This window comes from Pseudophryne corroboree, chromosome 9, assembly GCF_028390025.1.
Source record: "Pseudophryne corroboree isolate aPseCor3 chromosome 9, aPseCor3.hap2, whole genome shotgun sequence".
In the NCBI taxonomy this organism is placed as follows: domain Eukaryota; kingdom Metazoa; phylum Chordata; class Amphibia; order Anura; family Myobatrachidae; genus Pseudophryne; species Pseudophryne corroboree.
In genome coordinates this window covers 355,978,614-356,000,535 of record NC_086452.1, presented here as the reverse complement: position 1 = coordinate 356,000,535, position 21,922 = coordinate 355,978,614, and the positions used below count along the sequence as shown (strand labels likewise).

General features: G+C 45.6%; 1 protein-coding gene and 1 pseudogene across 1 annotated transcript in view; both read right to left on the bottom strand.

The window, feature by feature from the left end:
- Positions 1 to 16,973, bottom strand: part of IPPK (inositol-pentakisphosphate 2-kinase) — a 144,721-nt gene extending 127,748 nt beyond the window's left edge. Inside the window, exon 1 of the mRNA XM_063940715.1 lies at positions 16,653 to 16,973. Within this exon, the coding sequence (XP_063796785.1) occupies positions 16,653 to 16,733 (81 nt within the window). The 5' untranslated portion in view covers positions 16,734 to 16,973. The remainder of the gene's footprint in view (positions 1 to 16,652) is intronic.
- Positions 16,974 to 20,053: 3,080 nt separating this feature from the next.
- LOC134964005 (5S ribosomal RNA) lies at positions 20,054 to 20,172 on the bottom strand (annotated as a pseudogene).
- Positions 20,173 to 21,922: the final 1,750 nt, after the last annotated feature.

The window sequence follows — 21,922 nt, the reverse complement described above, 5'->3', positions numbered from 1 at the left end:
AAGGGAAGTCTCCTGACTCGACCATAGTCCTTGGAAGTTTCTTCCCTGTGTGACTGCCCCCCAGCCTCGAAGGCTGGCATCCGTGGTCACCAGGACCCAGTCCTGTATGCCGAACCTGCGGCCCTCTAGAAGATGGGCACTCTGCAGCCACCACAGTAGAGACACCCTGGTCCTTGGAGACAGGGTTATTAAGCGATGCATCTGAAGATGCGATCCGGACCATTGGTCCAACAGGTCCCACTGAAAGATTCTGGCATGGAACCTGCCGAAGGGAATTGCTTCATAAGAAGCTACCATCTTTCCCAGGACCCGCGTGCAGTGATGCACTGATACCTGTTTTGGTTTCAGGAGGTCTCTGACTAGAGATGACAACTCCCTGGCTTTCTCCTCCGGGAGAAACACTTTTTTCTGGACTGTATCCAGAATCATACCCAGGAACAGTAGCCGTGTCGTCGGAACCAGCTGTGACTTTGGGATATTCAGAATCCAGCCGTGCTGGTGCAGCACTTCCTGAGATAGTGCTACTCCCACCAACAACTGTTCCTTGGACCTCGCCTTTATTAGGAGATCGTCCAAGTACGGGATAATTAAAACTCCCTTTTTTCGAAGGAGTATCATCATTTCCGCCATAACCTTGGTAAATACCCTCGGTGCCGTGGACAGTTCAAACGGCAGCGTCTGGAATTGGTAATGGCAATCCTGTACCACAAATCTGAGGTACTCCTGGTGAGGATGGTAAATGGGGACATGCAAGTAAGCATCCTTGATGTCCAGGGATACCATGTAATCCCCCTCGTCCAGGCTTGCAATAACCGCCCTGAGCGATTCCATCTTGAACTTGAATTTTTTTATGTATGTGTTCAAGGATTTCAAATTTAAAATGGGTCTCACCGAACCGTCCGGTTTCGGCACCACAAATAGTGTGGAATAGTAACCCCGGCCTTGTTGAAGTAGGGGTACCTTGATTATCACCTGCTGGGAATACAGCTTGTGAATTGCCGCTAGCACCGCCTCCCTGTCTGAGGGAGCAATCGGCAAGGCAGATTTTAGGAACCTGTGGGGTGGAGACGCCTCGAATTCCAGTTTGTACCCCTGAGATACTATTTGAAGGATCCAGGGATCCACCTGTGAGCGAACCCACTGATCGCTGAATTTCTTGAGGCGGCCCCCCACCGTACCTGGCTCCGCCTGTGGAGCCCCACCGTCATGCGGCGGACTTGGAAGAAGAAGCGGGGGAGGACTTTTGCTCCTGGGAACCTGCTGTTTGTTGCAGCCTTTTTCCCCTACCTCTGCCTCTGGACAGAAAAGACCCGCCTTTTCCACGCTTGTTTTTCTGGGTGCGAAAGGACCGAACCTGATAAAACGGCGCCTTCTTAGGCTGTGAGGGGACATGGGGTAAAAATGCTGACTTTCCAGACGTTGCTGTGGAAACTAGGTCCAAGAGACCATCCCCAAATAATTCCTCACCCTTATATGGCAAAACTTCCATGTGCCTTTTAGAATCTGCATCTCCTGTCCACTGGCGAGTCCATAAGCCTCTCCTAGCAGAAATGGACAATGCACTTACTTTAGATGCCAGCCGGCAGATTTCCCTCTGTGCATCTCTGATATATAAGACTGAGTCTTTGATATGGTCTATGGTTAGCAGGATTGTGTCTCTGTCTAATGTGTCAATATTTTCTGACAGTTTATCTGACCACGCAGCGGCAGCACTGCACATCCATGCTGACGCAATAGCTGGCCTAAGTATAATGCCTGAGTGTGTGTATACAGACTTCAGGATCGCCTCCTGCTTTCTATCAGCAGGTTCCTTGAGGGCGGCCGTATCCGGAGACGGTAGTGCCACCTTTTTAGACAAACGTGTGAGCGTTTTATCCACCTTAGGGGGTGTTTCCCAACGTGACCTATCCTCTGGCGGGAAAGGGAACGCCATTAGTACCTTCTTAGGAATTACCAATTTTTTATCAGGGAAAGCCCACGCTTCTTCACACACTTCATTTAATTCATCTGATGGGGGAAAAACTACGGGTAGTTTTTTCTCCCCAAACATAATACCCTTTTTAGTGGTACCTGTATTTATGTCAGAAATGTGTAACACCTCTTTCATTGCCTCAATCATGCAGTGAATGGCCTTAGTGGGCATCAGGTTAGACTCATCGTCGTCGACACTGGTGTCAGTATCAGTGTCGACATCTGGGTCTGCGGTCTGAGGTAGCGGGCGTTTTAGAGCCCCTGATGACCTGTGAGACGCCTGGATAGGCACGAGCTGAGAAGTCGGCTGTCCCACATTTGGTAGTCGTCAAATTTCTTATGTAAGGAGTCTATACGTGCACTCATTTCTTTCCATAAGCTCAACCACTCAGGTGTCTGCCCCGCAGGGGGTGACATCCCTTCTAAAGGCATCTGCTCCGTCTCCACATCATTATCCTCATCAAACATGTCGACACAGCCGTACCGACACACCGCACACACACACAGGGAATGCTCCAACAGAGGACAGGACCCACAAAAGCCCTTTGGGGGGACAGAGTGAGAGTATGCCAGCACACACCAGAGCGCTATATAATGCAGGGACTAACTGAGTTATGTCCCCTATAGCTGCTTTTTCTATATAATGTATACTGCGCCTAAATTTAGTGCCCCCCCTCTCTTTTTTACCCTGTTCTGTAGTGTAGACTGCAGGGGAGAGCCAGGGAGCTTCCTTCCAGCGGAGCTGTGAGGGAAAATGGCGCCAGTGTGCTGAGGGAGATAGCTCCGCCCCTTTTCCGCGGACTATTCTCCCGCTTTTTCCTATATTCTGGCAGGGGTATTTTCCACATATATAGCCTCTGGGGCTATATATTGTGGTATTTTTGCCAGCCAAGGTGTTTTTATTGCTGCTCAGGGCGCCCCCCCCAAGCGCCCTGCACCCTCAGTGACCGGAGTGTGAAGTGTGTATGAGGAGCAATGGCGCACAGCTGCAGTGCTGTGCGCTACCTTGGTGAAGACTGATGTCTTCTGCCGCCGATTTTCCGGACCTCTTCTTGCTTCTGGCTCTGTAAGGGGGACGGCGGCGCGGCTCCGGGACCGAACACCAAGGCTGGGCCTGCGGTCGATCCCTCTGGAGCCAATGGTGTCCAGTAGCCTAAGAAGCCCAAGCTGGCTGCAAGCAGGCAGGTTCGCTTCTTCTCCCCTTAGTCCCTCGATGCAGTGAGCCTGTTGCCAGCAGGTCTCACTGAAAATAAAAAACCTAAATCTATACTTTCTTTCTAGAAGCTCAGGAGAGCCCCTAGTGTGCATCCAGCTCGGCCGGGCACAAAATCTAACTGAGGCTTGGAGGAGGGGCATAGTGGGAGGAGCCAGTGCACACCAGGTAGTCATAAATCTTTCTAGAGTGCCCAGCCTCCTTCGGAACCCGCTATTCCCCATGGTCCTTACGGAGTTCCCAGCATCCACTAGGACATCAGAGAAAATAAAAATAACGAACCCACAATCTCCCGTCACTTTATACTGGAGATCGTGTGCGCAGCTGGCATGTGAAACAATTTAATCCCCCCTCCCCCCCCCCCCCCCCCAATAGAACCTTGCACCTATGACCCCTGACCAGTTAGCCACATAGGGATGATGTTCTCAGACTACAGTACTAAACCCCGCCACCCCCCAAGACAAACAACAAAACACAGGATTTTAAATACCTACCGGTAAATCCTTTTCTCGTAGTCCATAGAGTATACTGGGCTGGTACTTTAGTACAGTGGGGTATAGATGGGGTCCAGATAGAAACCACCATCCACCCTATAATTTGTAATATACAGCTACAGCAGTGGCCCTGCGACCTGTAAAAGGTTGGATACTGGGTTACAAATCCCATAGAACCTGAACTAGATCCAGGAACAATGGGTCACTCTAGCAAATCAGCAACCTATTTGCCCACCGTACTAAAGTTCCATCCCAGTATCCGCTATGGATGTAAGAGAAATAATAAAATAAAAAAATGGCAGCATCAAAGATAACACAAGAAAAAGAAGTTAATTGAATAGGCCACAAACTAGCGATTTTTACAAGATGTAACGCCTATAGACCCAAGGAAGATATTTTAAGGGCTATGCCTATGATGACCAAGTAAAAGAAGAAAAAATTTGGGTAGAAAATTATGTAACCTCTACACAAGGTTTCCCTTTCATTCTCATTGCTGGACATGAAGGAAGATCTTAGCAAGATCCAATGATACTAGGTAAATATCATGTTCTGTCAAGGAAGCAACACTGCAAACAGCTTGGATCTTGCACGGGTACTCCAGAAAGAACGCTTCCTAAACCGCTTGAAATCTTGGTCTTGTTCATACATATATATGTCAATTTTATGATTTGTAATGCATGGACAATGCACTGTTGCGACAGCATTTTAAAATTAGCAACAGCTTCCTACATTGTTTTTTTTATTAAAATGCACAAATTGAGGCTACTGTATGTATGTTTGCTAATCTGTCACCCATAAATCACACCAGAAAACGTACTTGATCTTCTAGAGCACAGGTTCTCTTACTTGATCCTCATGACCTCACACGGCCCATGTTTTGCAGGTCACCTGTAGATTTTTAAAATGTGGCAGTTGGTAATACACAGTGAACCTGCTGGGTGACATGGGAAACGCGAACCGTGTGGGGTTCTGAGGACTGAGTTTGTAGAACCACTGTTCTAGAGGATAAAGTTAACAGATGTAGACAATTAGTTTGTAAAATAAGGTCAGGGATATTTAGCACTCCTTTTTATTGTAAGCTTATTCTGACTGTTCCCCCGATAGCTATGCATGGTTAATAATTCCTCTCTCATTGGGATATATTTTTAGGACTACATTGGGATCATTTCTATTCTCCGACAGTTGAATAGCGCCGGGAGTTAGCTCCCGGCGCTATTCAATACAGCGACAAGTGACCCCCAATTGTCAGGAATTCTTCTTTCATCCCCGGGGGATGAGAGAAGAAACCCGACAAAAGTGCTGCCGCGCAGCCGCGCGAGGCTGATTCTGTCGGGAATCAGCCTTGCGCCGGGGAGTTAAGTCGGAGAATGCCCGTTCTCCCGACAATTCAACCTGTTTAGTCGGCGAGAACGGGCCATCACCGACTTAACTGGAACTGAATTGAAAAGCGTCGGGAGCTAATTCCCGGCGCTATTCAACTGTCGGAGAAAAGAATTGACCCCATTGTGTGATTACCCTGTTCTGGTAACTAGAGGGGGTCTCCCCTCTAGGGAGTTTTTATAGGGCTATTTTACAATATTACTTTGGACATAGCATTCCAGGTTTAATATTACCTGGAAGTTCTCAATACAATATTAAGATATTCAAATTTGGGAGAGTGTCACTTATACACTATATATTATAAAATGGGATAATGTTTATAGGCGTAAATTTGATATTTAATTTTTAATCAGATAATGAAAACCTTTACATCAAATTCAACATTTATGACTACATAAATCAATTTGTGTATCAAATTGTAAAAATAAATGGAGAAATACAGGTTGAGTCTCCCTTATCCAAAATGCTTGGGACCAGAGGTATTTTGGATATGGGATTTTTCCGTATTTTGGAATAATTGCATACCATAATGAGATATCATGGTGAAGGGACCTAAATCTAAGCACAGAATGCATTTATGTTACATATACACCTTATACACACAGCCTGAAGGTCATTTTAGCTAATATTTTTTATAACTTTGTGCATTAAACAAAGTGTGTCTACATTTACACAATTCATTTATGTTTCATATACACCTTATACACACAGCCTGAAGGTCATTTAATACAATATTTTTAATAACTTTGTGTATCAAACAAAGTTTGTGTACATTGAGCCATCAAAAACAAAGGTTTCACTATCTCACTCTCACTCAAAAAAGTCCGTATTTCGGAATATTCCGTATTTCGGAATATTTGGATATGGGATACTCAACCTGTATTACCTTTAAGATTCATTTTCAGTGGGAATATACTGGGTTTGAAATAAAAAAAATGCTAGAAGTATGCACAGTAAAGATGGAATATGCTGCCAATACCACACTTACAAAGGATTTCTCAATGAGCTTAAGTGGTCAGTGTGAACTCCAACCAGCGGCGATTTTGGTACGGCCCCCTGTGGGGAGAATGATTCCCTGGGATTATGCAATTGCCCCACTTCTACCTCTGGGTAGACAAGCCTGTATCCCATCACAGCCGGAATGGGAAGTTTTGTAATTGTGAGAACAAAGCATATTTATCTAAAGCTCTCTGCACTATCACTTTGTTTGCTGTATACTCCTTATCCCTATGCTTTGAGTTATACATGCATCTCTCTACTGGGTACACACTAGAAGATAAAGTGGACAATGTGACCAATACAGACACATCACACACGATATCATCCAGTGTGTATGCACTATGTCACCGACAATGCGCGCTCCTGCGTGTCGTCAGCGACTTTGCCCAGCGGTCGTGCATGCATGTCTGATGGACGATATCGCCAGCGAGAGCCATGCTGCTGAATGCAGCATGGCCCCCGCCCCCTGCCATTGCTCATGGCACGGCAAGTGTGTGTGTGCACTTGCCGATGCCACCAGCCCACCGGGACCACCCACACACGATGTCGCTGGGTACACACTATACTCTAGTGCAGTGATTCTCAAACTGTGTGCCTCGGGACACTTCCAGGGGTGCCTCTGGTTGGTGGCCCAGGACCAATTCAAATGATTTATAATCAATGTAATATTATTATTATCATCAACATCATCATCAGTTATTTATATAGCGCACACATATTCCGCAGCGTTTTACAGAGAATATTTGCCCATTCACATCAGTCCCTGTCCCAGTGGAGCTTACAATCTATATACCCCACCACATGTACACACATTCATGATAGTGTTAATTTTGTTGGGATCCAATTAACCTAACAGTATATTTTTGGATTGTGGGAGGAAACCGGAGTACCCGGAGGAAACCCACGCAAGTACGGGGAGAATATACAAACTCCACACAGTTAGGGCCATGGTGGAAATTGAACCCATGACCTCAGGGCTGTGAGGCAAATAGGCATAACCAGTGGCTGTCAATAACAACATATGTGGACAAACAGAAGCAAATCTTGCACCTTACCACACAACTGAACCGAAAAATTACATATAAACATAATTTACTATTTTTAATATTTCTTTCTAAATATCTCAATAAGAAACTTTTGGAATAGGGGTGTTGTGAAAAAAAATTCTGACACTGTAGGGTGCAGTGATTCAAAAGTGTTTGGGAACCACTGGTCTAGTGTGTACCCAGCTTTTAGAGCAATCCTTAAACAAGAGGAGAAAGTGAAACTGTATTATATACGCCCTGTGTGGATCCCAAAGAGGAACTCTCTCATTTGAAACCCAAGGAGGACTATCCTGATTGAGAAATAATGAATCATACTCCTTAATAAAAGGTGATTACATTTCAGTTTATTGTGTGATTGCATGTGGAGGAGTCAGACCCACCACTGTAAATTAGTTTCAGAAGAATGAACTGGGTGAGCAAAAAAGAAAACGTTTTATTGGTCTATTTGATTCTTACACTTACTTTATTCATGTGCACTATTCACATCCTTCTTTAGAAACACTGGTCTTAACAGAAAAAAAAAAAAAAATGGCTGGTTAGGGATGAGGGTGGGTTAAGACTGGCACCGTCGTGTTGCACATGTCTAGGCATTTACCCCTTGTAAGTACTTTGGATCAAAGTTGGGCCTAGTTGTGACTTTACGTCAAATTTCACCTCGACGGCTGCCGGTCAGCTTAACCTCAGGGTTACTCAGCCGGCCAATGGTGTTGCATGTGTCCGATGCTGGGTCCTCGGATGAAGCAGATCATACATGCATGCAGGAGACATCTACTTATACCAGATGCCTCCTGCTGCATTACCATATGTAAGAATCACTGCTGGTTCCGTATTCATATTGGAAATAAACATATGCGGCTTGGCACTTCTAATTTTTGCCTTAACAGAACACTTGGCAGAATGAATACAAAGGGGTATATGCAATTGCGGTCGAATTCCCGAAAATGTCGAAAAACGGGACATTTTCGCCAAAAAAAAAAAAAATTAGACAATGCAATACAGTACTTTTTGCCAAAAAAACGGCCATTCCAAATTCGACTTTTTGAAATTCGACATTTGTCAAATTCGACATTTCTGCAATGGTACAAATGCGGCATTTCGACAAAAGTATATTCAATTGAAGATTGTAAATTCGACAACAGTGCTTTTAGACAGTAAATTCGTAATTTTCAATCCGCCTCACTTTGCTGGCGGAATTTAATAAAAAATTTAAAAAACATGTTTTTTCTTGTGTTTTTTTTTATTGGTAATAGCATATCTATTTATATTAGAAGGGATTAGGTACTTGGTTTGTCTATTTAGGAGGCACAAGTATTATTTATATATTTTTAAAAATATATATATATATATATATATATATATATATGTGTATATATATATATATATATATATATATATATATATATATATATGTGTGTATGTATATATATATATATATATATATATATATATATATATATATATATATTTTATATTATATTATATATTTTTTTTTTTTTTATTGGAATGGTGTAAAAATCAGGGGGGGAAAAATGCGTGGGGTCCCCCCTCCTAAGCATAACCAGCCTCGGGCTCTTTGAGCCGGTCCTGGTTGCCAAAATACGGGAAAAAAAAATGACAGGGGATCCCCCGTATTTTAACAACCAGCACCGGGCTCTGCGCCTGGTCCTGGTGCAAAAAATACGGGGGACAAAAAGAGTAGGGGTCCCCCGTATTTTTTTCCCCCCAGCACCGGTCTTCACTAGCTGGACAGATAATGCCACAGCCGGGGGTCACTTTTATACAGCGCCCTGCGGCCGTGGCATTAAATACCCAACTAGTCACCCCTGGCCGGGGTACCCTGGAGGAGTGGGGACCCCATCAATCAAGGGGTCCCCCCCCAGCCACCCAAGGGCCAGGGGTGAAGCCCGAGGCTGTCCCCCCCCCATCCAAGGGCTGCGGATGGGGGGCTGATAGCCATGTGTAAAAATGTAAGAATATTGGTTTTTGCAGAAGAACTACAAGTCCCAGCAAGCCTCCCCCGCAAGCCGGTACTTGGAGAACCACAAGTACCAGCATGCGGGGGGGTAAACGGGCCCGCTGGTACCTGTAGTTCTACTGAAAAAAAAATACCCAAATAAAAACAGTGAAAGTATAACTTTATTACATACATGCCGACACACATACTTACCTATGTTGACACGCCGACTCTGGCCTCGTCTCCTCTGTCGACGTCCGCGGTACCTGAAAATAAAATTATACTCACCTGATCCAGTGTGCGGTTCTTTTATTGTAATCCACGTACTTGGCAAAACAAAAAAACGCATTTACCCGAACCAGACGGACTGAAAGGGGTCCCATGTTTACACATGGGACCCCTTTCCCCGAATGCAGAGACCCCCGTGACTCCTGTCACAGAAAGGTCCCTTCAGCCAATCAGGAAGCGCCACTTCGTGGCACTCTCCTGATTGGCTTTGCGCGTCTGAGCTGGCAGACAGCGCATCGCACAGCTCCCTCCATTAGTTTCAATGGTGGGAACTTTGCACTTTGCGGTCAGCGGTGGGGTTACCCGCGGTCAGCGGCTGACCTCACCGCTGACCGCAAAGTTCCCACCATTGAAGATAATGGAGGGGGCTGTGTGATGCGCGTCTGACAGCTCTGACGCGCATACAGCCAATCAGGAGAGTGCCACGAAGTGGCGCTTCCTGATTGGCTGAAGGGACCTTTCTGTGACAGGAGTCACGGGGGGTCTCTGCATTCGGGGACCCCTGGCCCTTGGGTGGCTGGGGGGGGGGGGGGGGGGGGGGGGGAGACCCCTTGATTGAAGGGGTCCCCACTCCTCCAGGGTACCCCGGCCAGGGGTGACTAGTTGGGTATTTAATGCCACGGCCGCAGGGCGCTGTATAAAAGTGACCCCCGGCTGTGGCATTATCTGTCCAGCTAGTGGAGCCCGGTGCTGGTACAAAAAATACGGGGGACCCCTACTCTTTTTGTCCCCCGTATTTTTTGCACCAGGACCAGGCGCAGAGCCCGGTGCTGGTTGTTAAAATACGGGGGATCCCCTGTCATTTTTTCCCCCGTATTTTGGCAACCAGGACCGGCTCAAAGAGCCCGAGGCTGGTTATGCTTAGGAGGGGGGACCCCACGCAATTTTTTATCGGGTTTTTTTACAGTTTTTTAAACATTTTTAAAAATCTAATCAAAATCCGTCAAATCGCCCGTTTTTCGACAGCGGGACTGTCGAATTCGTTTTTTATTGAATATGTCGAATTCCGGCACCCACCTGCCGGAATTCGACGGTCGAATTGTGTCGAATTTAAAAACGGGCGAAAAAGTGCCGCAATTCGCCCGGAATTGCATATACCCCAAAGAGAGAAAAGTGGACATAGAGGGATAAGCTAATAAGACTGCTTACCTCTTACAAAACCTTTTACTCCCTTTTCAGAAGAGGTTTTATATCTATAAATTATAAATTTGTTAAGCAGTAGCATATATCAAAAACATGAGTCAATAGGAAAAATGATTTGGGTACCCCCCACCCCCACCCCAGGGGAAGACACTAGGCTGAAAACATACCTTTCATGAACTTACTTCATCATATTGTGCCCCTGTTCTCCACATTAAGTGTCCAGAGAGTCCGTCCAAATAACCAATCGGCTTCTACTTATTTATCTAGCACCTTCTAGGTGAAGAGAATACCTAGAATCGGATTGGTTGCTATGGCCCTGTCACCCCTGTCCTGATCCGGAAAAGCAGCACTGTGTACGAGACCAGCGAGATTGCCCCAGTAAATCTAGTGTTTCAAGCCTGCTTAAAACTCACAGCAAAACCAGAACTGTATAACTATATAATGAAAATAGAATGGAAAATGCAGGCAGAAGCCGTACAATACCATGAACTGACAAACCAGTGTTTAAGCGAACAAAAAAGTATTTTGTCCAGCTAAAACAAGCAAGGACTTACAAGGAGCCTTAGAGCTGGTGGTGTACTTATTGATTCTTCAGCAGACTTCTAGAAGTGGGAAGAACTGCAAGAAAACCAATAGAGAAAAGCAATGCCTTACACCCTAAAAGAAGAAAACGAGTGTGAAACAAGCTATTGCAGCTAGGTGTTGTCATACCTTCAAATTTAATTAAACCTAATATAATATACTAATATATAGATAGATCTGCAGAGCTATGGATTATGTTGACTTTCAGAATGTCAACATTTTGTACCAAACCCATTATCGTAAATGGTTGTCTGCTATACATAAGCCATTGAGAAAGGTTTGGCTGGAACATAGGGGGCAATTCAGACCTGATCGCTAGGGTGCGTTTTTTTGCATCCCTGCGATCAGGTAGTCTCCGCCTACATGGGGAGGGGGAATTCGCTGTGCAAGTGTGCGTTCGGATGTGTAGCAGAGATGCACAAACTAATGTTGTGCAGTCGCTGCGCAGCCTGGGACTTACTCTTCCAGTGCGATGATCGGGGACGGAGTGATGTCAGAAACCCTCCCTCCAAACACCTGGTCCCTCCTGCGTTTTTCCGTACACTCCTTGAAAACTGTCAGTTGCCACCCACAAACGCCCTCTTCCTGTCAATCTCCTTGCGATCGCCGGTGCGTTCAGAATTTTCACACCATCCTGTCGCTGCCTGGTGATCCCCGTTGCTGCGGTCTGCCGCGCCTGCGCATTTTGCTGCATACGCAGTTCAGACCTGATCGCCCGCTGTGCGAGAACGCACAGCAGCGATCAGGTCTGAATTAGCCCATAGAGAAGAAACCGTACATGTTATTTGCTAAAACTTTAGCACAGCTGTCAGCTTCCTAGCTCTCCATGGGGACAATTCAATTCTTAGAGACTTGAATAGCGCCAGCAATTACCTCCCGGTGCTATTCAATACATCCCGGAATACAAGTCAGAAAATGCACGTTCCCCTGGACTAAACAAGGTGTTCTGTCATGAGAACCGTCATTTTCCGACTTAATTGCCCAGCACGATGCTGTTTCCGGTGCACCAAGGGCAGAAATCAGCATTGCGCCAGCACTTTTGTCGGATTTCTGTTCGCACCAGAAGAAATCCCTTCGTCGGCTGTATTGAATAGCACCAGAAGCTAATAGCCGGCGCTATTCAACTTTCTCAGAATTGAATTTTGCCCCATGTTTTGGGAACTTTGAGATTGGTGATTTGTACTGTATAGGGATGGGAAGATCACAACATTCTGTGAGCCCTCACCTGGATATTTCAAGATACTGTAAGCAGAACGAGAATTTGATTACTGTGCTATACTAGATTGTTTTTCTATGTACTTTTGACTACACTTACCTACAGTGTTAGTGGTACCTATGATGAGATCAATGCTGTAATGTAACTTTAAGGTTATGGAAGAGTTATCGGTTGAAGTCTGTAAGAAGACTTATGTAATCTACAGAAAAGCTTTTCTGCTCTCTTATCAGTGGCTATTCACTTAGGGCACGTGGTGCAGTTGTTGCTAAACGGACTTCAGCATATAGGTGCTTCTATAAAATGACACACATATTCCATACTTGCTATTCTCCTTGGGGGATGAAGGGAGAAGGGGGGGTTCAATTCCCAGTGCACCCATGTCGCTCCCAGGTGAAGTGCCCAGAGCTGTTCAATTGCCTGCGCCGTAAATCTGTGGGTAGCAGATTTCTGCTCGCACCCTCCTGAGGTGTTACCTAGTGCCTCAGGGCAGCATGGTGCCCGGCACAGAAGCCGGAAAGTGCAGATTACTATGACCAGTGCCGCAACTAGACATTTTAGCGCTGTGTGCAAGAAACAGCATCGGCGCCCCCCCCCCCCCCCCACACACACACAGTTTTAAAATAGGGCCAGTGTGTGCCGTAGGCACATGCCAATAATATAGTGGTGTGGCCCAAAATAATACCAATTCATAATACGCTGTACAGTAGTCTCCATTATTCAAATTACGCCGCACAATACACACCACCAGGTAGAGCCCCTTTTACACATTACACCTGGTAGAGTCCCCCTTTTACACAGTACGGCAGGCAGAGTCCCCTTTTACACAGTACGGAAGGCAGAGTCCCCTTTTACACAGTACGGAAGGCAGAGTCCCCCTTTTACGCAGTACGGAAGGCAGAGTTCCCCTTTTACAAAGTACGGCAGGCAGAGTCCCCCTTTTTACACAGTACGGCAGGCAGAGTCCCCTTTTTACACAGGCCAGGGGCGTAAGTACATACCAGATGTCCGGACATATATATAGACACAATCTATATACACACACACTTATCTGACACATTTATACTCTCTGTCTATCCCCACCCTGGCTCTCTCCCTCGTCAGTCCCCTCTCATCTCACCTCTCCTCATGCAGCCACCAGTGCTGGTCCTGCCTCTCCGTGCGGGAGTAGGACAGTGGGTGCAGGAGCCGGGCACCAGGAGGCAGCAGCAGAACTGTGGCTGCGGGAGACGGGCAGCGGGTCAGGAGGCTGGAGCCGGCACCCTGCTGCCGCTGCTGGTCCTGCCTCTACGTACGTTAGCAGGAGAGTGGATGCGGATGCCGGGCAGCAGGGATCACGAGGCGGGAGCCGGTAGCTTAAGTGTGGGGGCGGGAGTCAGGCAGCGGGGGTCAGGAGGCTGGAGCCGGCACGCCACTGCCGCTGCTGGTCCTGCCTCTCCGTGCGGAGCTGAGCACCAGGGGTCAGGAGGCGGCAGTAAAAGTGTGGGGGCGGAAGCCGGGCAGCGGGGATCAGAGGCGGCTTGTAATGAGTCAGTCTGACTCATTACAATGCCGCAGATTTTGGGCCCCCTGAACAGGGAAGCGGACAGTTGCGCCTTCAGGGCAACTGCGCTGTGTGCCAGGCCCCTCTGGCACACACGTAGTTACGGCCCTGACTATGACTAAGCCCCAGGCTGCATCTCCCGACTTAAGTGCCTGCCACGATGCTGTCAGTTGAATAGCTCCCACCCACAGGATGGGAATTGAATTCCTCCCCGGTAATGTCCAGGAAACTCCTGACTTTCCTTAGAGAATAAGGCACCATCCAGGATCCCTTGCACTTCCCAAGTGAAGAAGACGGGTCATTGGTGATGTGATTCGCTACCAGCCATGACATCGTGGGCCTCACTATATGATGCAAGCTGCAATGCACAGAGGTGGACACAAGTTGCGTCATTATGCTTTGAAAAATACTACAGGTTGAGTATCCCATATCCAAATATCCGAAATACGGAATATTCCGAAATACGGACTTTTTGAGTGAGAGTGAGATAGTGAAACTTTTGTTTTTTTGATGGCTCAATGTATACAAACTTTGTTTAATACAGTTATTAAAAATATTGTATTGAATGACCTTCAGGCTGTGTGTATAAGGTGTATATGAAACATAAATGAATTGTGTGAATGTACACATACACTTTGTTTAATGCACAAAGTTATAAAAAATATTGGCTAAAATGACCTTCAGGCTGTGTGTATAAGGTGTATATGAAACATAAATGCATTCTGTGCTTAGATTTAAGTCCCATCCCCATGATATCTCATTATGATATGCAATTATTCCAAAATACGGAAAAATCCGATATCCAAAATACCTCTGGTCCCAAGCATTTTGAATAAAAGATACTCAACCTGTATATAAAATTCCCCAGCCGCAGGAAGTGGGAAAAAACGCAGACAGACATGTAGAAGAACAAAGCGGTCTACGCTCCTTAAATCCCACTCCTACAGTTTCTCACGTATACCAAATTGACGATCCATTTCAACAAATCAGAAAACTCACAACATGTATCCAACAATTGTTTTACCATGCCCGATCTCACACGTAAAGTGAAGGGAGATCGAGGGAGGGGATGGGGTGGTATTCAAATGTTGGGTTCGCGCCCGTAAGTGTTGGGCTTTGCCACGTAAAATGGCTACATCCAGCAAAGTGCTGGGCGCGACGCAAAAAGTGTAGTTTGTGTACCTAAACGGGTCACTTTTCACACATTTCTGCTTGCCAGCATAGGGGGCTCTGAGCTGGATTGTGTCTCCCCGCAGATAATCGTGCCTGAATGGACCAATAATTTAACTCCATAGGCAGCCGTGGGGAAAACCAATGAAATCCACCCACAGTGCTTGCACCTGTACAAATGGACTTTTTAGCTATTTAGACCTATGAGCGTCAGTAGTGTTTACTAATGCCTTTATAATAAATATTAAAATAAATGCAAAATGTGTCTATTGCTATTAATTTAAAACACTACAGCACACAAATAAGGGGAAAGATTACATTTTACCTTTTGATCCAATTGTTAAAGCTCTGCAAAAGCCTGCAAGCATGACATACGTTACTTCTCAATAACATGGGATTGAGGACGATTCAGATTTTCCATTTGAAAAACGTAGTTATGATGGCCACTTGTAAAATGCAATCAACACTGATTCACGACAGACAAGAACATTTACCAGAAACAGACATTCACAACTATTCACCGTCAGCTAATATTTCACACCATACTGCCAGTATAAACATCATGCATATATTTTCAGCTTTGTTTACAAGAGTTGTCAGGTCTGATGACTGCAATAAGAGCATAGACAAAAACAAGACCCCGGCCTGTCCACTGTACAAGCAAATATTAAGAAATCTCAATGGGTTTTTTTGCAACCAAAGAGGCCAAGGGAAGACCAGTCATCCTCCAGACAGAGAAATCTTTGGTGCCTGTAAATCAAGAAGATAAGGGAAAGTGTGTAATGCCTGCATCCTCCCACCCACACCCTGTGGACAGTGTAAAAGCAACAAAACTTAACATATGCAGGAGGTAGAGGGAAACACCACAAGACCCTGACCAGAGCGCAATTAGAGAGTGACAGCACAACAGCAAATGGAAACAGAGGGCAGCTAAAAAAAAAAAAAAAATTGCCAATAGAAGAGAGGGCAGTTAAAACACAACCCATAACATACAGGAAGGGTGGCAGAGGGCAGTGGCAGCACAGCCCACAATACACAGGGGGACATAGGGCAGTGACAGCACAAACCCCAAAAGACAGGGATGGGAAAGGGGGGTGTCAGAGGATACCGACAGCACAACTGCCCCCAGTAGACAGGGAAGATATTAATTACAATGAGCACTGACAGCAAAACACCCCAAGTACAGTGGGGAGGGGTAATGGGGGCTGCACTGAATGAGGGCTGTACTGAATGCAGTGACAGCACCCCCTTCCCAATCAGTAGACAGGAGTTGGAGGTTGCAAAAAGTGATGAGACATAGGGTAGGTAGTGAAAATACAACCCCTAAAAGATGGAGAGGGGGCATAGTGTACTGACAGCAAACCACTGACTAAACAGGGGACGAGGAGATCAGTGGCAGCACAGCCCTCCAGAAACACAGCCAAGGCGTGCAATGACAGTATTACCCCAAGCACCTCAGTGACACACGGCACACCCACATCCCCCTTCCCCTCCGTATGCGCCAGCTCTGTGGTTGCTTCATCGCCCGAATCATTATGGTGTTCCCCTATCCCGCCCTCACCGTACGGGGGACACCCCGGTGACAGGGAACATGGCCCGCAGCTGCGGGGACTCAGCATGCACCACACGGCGGGGAAGCCCCGGCCGCCACCTCACCTGCGAGTGAGACACCACCAGGCTTTTGTTCCCCTCCCCGTGGTAGCTCCATTCATTCTCGTCCATCTTCTCCGCTTCCATCCCCGGTGCAGGTACTTGGCGAGGCGGTGACGGCAGATCGCGCCCCGAAGATATCGGGCAAAGGAGATCGGACGATAGCGCAGCAGGTCGGCCGGGTGTCAGGGGCTCTCTGCCGCCGGTGTGTGAGGCAGTGAGTGCACCCTGGCCGGCAGCGGCAGGACACACAACACTACGGCCCACGTCACGCCGCTCCGCCCACACCACGCCGCTCCGCCCACACCACGCCCACTCACTGTGTCAGCGTCTGCGATTGGCCGGTGATCAAAGTTCATGACCATAGAGATGAAGAGAGTGAAGCTGGGGACAGAGCGGCTGAGCCAGTGGGTTGTATGCTGGAGCTTGGAGGTCTGTGTCACCTACCCACGGGCTGACGCTGGTTGGGGTCAAGCGTATATAACCACAAGGACTCGGGAGATCGGGTATTCTCTAATCCAGTGGTTCTCAAACTCGGTCCTCGGGACCCCACACAGTGCATGTTTTGCAGGTAACCCAGCAAGTGAACAGGTGTATTAATTACTCATTGACATATTTTAAAAGGTCCACAGGTGGAGCTAATTATGTCACTTGTGATTCTGTGAGGAGACCTGCAAAACATGCACCGTGTGGGGTCCTGAGGACCGAGTTTGAGAACCTGTGCTCTAATCTCCTGACGGGTAGCGATGGCTGTGCTGAGGTTGCACGTCTCCGCACACCATGGTGGCAGCCGGGCTCAGGCATGTCAGTGTGGCCTCACCACAGCTGGAGAACCGCAGCTTGCCTAGTACCTTATATTCTTCCTCTATGGGTGTCGTGGACACCCACGGAGGGAGAATATGTCGGGATTGTGGCGGTCGGGATTCCGGCGTCGGTATTTCGACCGCCGGGATTCCGGCCGGCGGCAACTTGACCGCATCCCCCTTCAGTGATCCCAAGCCATAAGATATTGAGAGGGAGATGTTTTATCTTGTTACTTATCTCTGTGCTAAGAGACATTCTACATCTTCCCCTGCAGGATTCTGGTTCATGTTCAGTATATGGGCCCCCCTAGGTTACTACTAAGTTCGGAACATCATTAAAAATAAGTCCAGCTGATCCCCTTTCATGCAAACCTCATACCTCCCAACATGGCCCTCTCTGAGAGGGTCATAATGCTCTTTTCCTGGACGTCTCTCTTAATTTATGATTTCTTGTCCATTACCCATGTTCAAAACAGGTGCCCGCAATCATCAATTAAGAGAAAAAAACATCCACCCTAAATTGTCAAATACTCAATCAAAATCTATATTGTCAAGTATTCAAAAATAACTCCAGAGATTCATGCAAATCTCACAATGGAGCAATATATACGTCAATATTCTATGTATAGCACATTTAAATCATTCTCACTAAAGATTCAATTCCTTGTCAAAAAAAGGGATTTTATAACATAAAAACACTTCATGTAGACAGATAGCAACAAAGTGATTCAGTCTGAGTCTCTATAATATGTTGCCACCATAGTGATACTGTTTCATATTGTTATCCAAACCTAACAATTATAACTGCAATGCCGAAATTTACCCTTGGTAATTATATATTTGTATATCATAATCATCCACCATACATATTTGTATCTAATTGTGTTATATTTTAAACAAAGAAAAGAAAAGGAAACTGTATACAAGATGAAGTAGCTGAAATAGCAAAACTTCATAGAACAATATCATACACCGCTGCTTCTTACCATCCAACTACCAACAATAAGGGCATCGAATGGCCAGTGAGCGGGTGCAGTATGTAGTGATTTTCAAACCTGAAACTATCATGCACTGCTGCTTCTCACCATCATACCATCAATCATTAGAACATCGGATGGTCAGTGAGTGAGTGTAAATAGTATTAGAAGAAAGTAGGGTGCTTCTACTGTCGGTTGCTGATGGTAACTGTCCTAATGTAAATTATGCAACCGATGAGAGAGCACTGGAAAGAAAAAAGAGAGAGGGGGAGAAAACAGGGAGACAATAAAATTCCAATCACAAAGTATAGAAATAGTCTTGAGGATGCTAAGTCACTCTGATAATTACACCGCACTGCTGCTTCTCGCCATGATATTTTGGTGAAACAAAACATCGAATGGCAATTAGGTTATATCATGGATGTAGGACCTCAGGGAACCTGCACGAGGCGGCAAAACAATAAATTGTGACAAATTAAAAGTCAGAAACCCAACATCATCTACCTCTCAACCCTGACTTCTACGCCTCACTCGTATTTCCAACTGGCTCTCTGTTATCTCTGGATGACGTTCAGCTGTGCTGAGTAGCACTTGCATAGAACACAGTTTGTGAACAACAGGACTGACTGGAGCTGGAAGCATTAGTAATACACTGAAGACTGTGAGTAGCACTCAGTAATGCTAGCTGGTGCTGGAGAAATATACAACTCTACACAGGAGTCGTTAATGGCGTACATCAGGACTGTCTGGAACTTGAAGCATTCAATATTGGACAGGAGTCTCAGAATAACACTCAGCAAGGCTGGCTAGCACTGGAGAAACAGTCAACTTGCAGAGAAGTCTTGAAGGACTGGCTGGTACTTGAAGCATTCAATAATACATAGGGGCCTCAGAATAGCACTCAGCAAAGATGCCTATCACTGGAGAAATACACAAAATCTTGATGGAACTGTGTAGCTAAACTCAGAATACCACAGACTGGAACTAGCAGGCAGGATACAGCAGAAGTTGTTTGGCAATGAGTAGTGGCCAGGGAGAGGCTTATATAGGGAGCCCTGGCTGTTGGTAGGTCTCTGGAGTAATGTAAGAGAGGTGATTCCGCACCAGTAACAATACTTGTAAATTATAGGAATTACCAAATTTAGACAATCGAGGGCAATTTCGCCAAATTGAGTCTATGTGGTGGTGCACCCTGAGTCAACAGTAGTACTATAGAAATACAATAGAGAAGAAGTAAGACACTTTTGTGGGTGCACTCTTAAGGCTGAATGGCGATATTCAGGATATGTAGAACATCTAAAACGTGACTTTTAATAGAGATAATTAAAATGTATCCAAAATGACAAACAAAACACATAATATAAAGTACTTAGGTCTAAAGATTATAACAATTTATAATGACCAGGAAAATCTCCTGAATAGAGTTGTATAGACCCAAGCTGCCAACCTAGCAAACTGGTTACCAGAATGATAATTTTAGAGTCCATGCAAATAAGCTGTGCCAACAAATCATAGGTATAGCATTAATGTGCCAGACCAAAGTTAATAGAGGTGAGCAAATAAAGAATTGAAGGAAGACGAGAGCAGTGATTCTGCTGTCAATGTTAGGCTCAGGGGCTAAAGAGTGATTCTACTCTACTCGGTATTTCCTGGTGGTCCCCCAACCAAGTACTGACCAAGCCCAACACTGTTCAGCTTCCAAGATCGGACGGCATTGGGCGTCTTCAGTGTGGTATGAGAGTAAATAATAAGGACACATTAAATCCCTGGATCAATGATGAGAGATCACTATCAGGAAAAATTATTGATAGAACAAAGTGGGAAATGATAGATAGGTGGATCTGCTGCCAACGTTAGGCAGAGAGGGATTTTGAACAGGGATGTTCGCCCCTATTCCCACTCTGGATCATTGGTGAGAGTCCACGAAAAAGGGAGCAGATTGAAATAGGTGAAACAGTGGTTCTAGCTCCAAAATTATACCAATACAGGATGAATGACAAAAGTAGTCACAACATTATTTCTGGTACATGTGAAAAAATATGTATACCATCATTAAACAATGATACAATGGCATAGTAACCTTTAGGGTTGAGTTTTGCTCTACCTAAGGCTACATGAATTGATCCGGAAGACCGGTTTCGCCCACTCACGGGCTTGATCACTTCCAAATGTGACAAATTTAGAAGTGATCAAGCCCGTGAGGGGCGAAACCGGTCTTCCGCTCCCCTGCCTTTCTCTGCAGCTGGTTGCTAGATCCACGGCACGGACTTCTCCTGGACGGCTGTCATTTAGACCCACGGCTCAGATCTCCCCCCGACAGGTTTTTTTCACCAGTATCGTTTGACACTTTCGTCATATTATCATACAGGTTTTCTCTCCTTTATTTTGTGTATTAAAACCACCAATGGGAGCAAATCCGTGTGACCTGTCACGCTGCTAATTGGGTGTCCCTGTTCCATCCTGATTCTATTTTGGAACTGATTATCACTAATACTACTGGTGATTTGTAATTGAATTATTCTATGTTTCATTTTGATCTTATCATCACAGAATAACTATTATGGATATCGCTGGTGACATGTAGTCCAATTATTTCATGTTTCAATTTGGAACAGCCCCTCTCTGGTCCCATCTGAGTTGATACATTGGGGGTAATTCCAAGTTGATCGCAGCAGGAATTTTTTTAGCAGTTGGGCAAAACCATGGGCACTGCAGGAGGGCAGATATAACATGTGCAGAGAGAGATAGATTTGGCTGTGGTGAGTTCAATCTGCAATCTAAATTGCAGTGTAAAAATAAAGCAGCCAGTATTTACCCTGCACAGAAACAAAGTAACCCACCCAAATCTAACTCTCTCTGCAGATGTTATATCTGCCCCCCCCTGCAGTGCACATGGTTTTGCCCAACTGCTAAAATATTTCCTGCTGCGATCAACTTGGAATTACCCCCATTGTTCTATAATCAACCTGGTGCTAGTACATTACCTAAATACAAGCGTGCTGACCTTTTTAGTTACTGTGCATTCTAGCCACACACTGCCATTGACGTAGAAACATTTTAGGTTATTGGACCAAATGGTGTAGCCATTAATAGAGAATCTTCTATATTTCTACACGGATCAATTCATGTAGCCTTAGGTAGAGCAAATGTCAACCCTAAAGGTTACTATGCCATTGTATCATTGTTTAATGATGGTATACATATTTTTTTCACATGTACCAGAAATAATGTTGTGACTACTTTTGTCATTCATCCTGTATTGGTATAATTTTGGAGCTAGAACCACTGTTTCACCTATTTCAATCTGCTCCCTTTTTCGTGGACTCTCACCAATGATCCAGAGTGGGAATATGGGCAAACATCCCTGTTCAAAATCCCTCTCTGCCTAACGTTGGCAGCAGATCCACCTATCTATCATTTCCCACTTTGTTCTATCAATAATTTTTCCTGATAGTGATCTCACATCATTGATCCAGGGATTTGATGTGTCCTTATT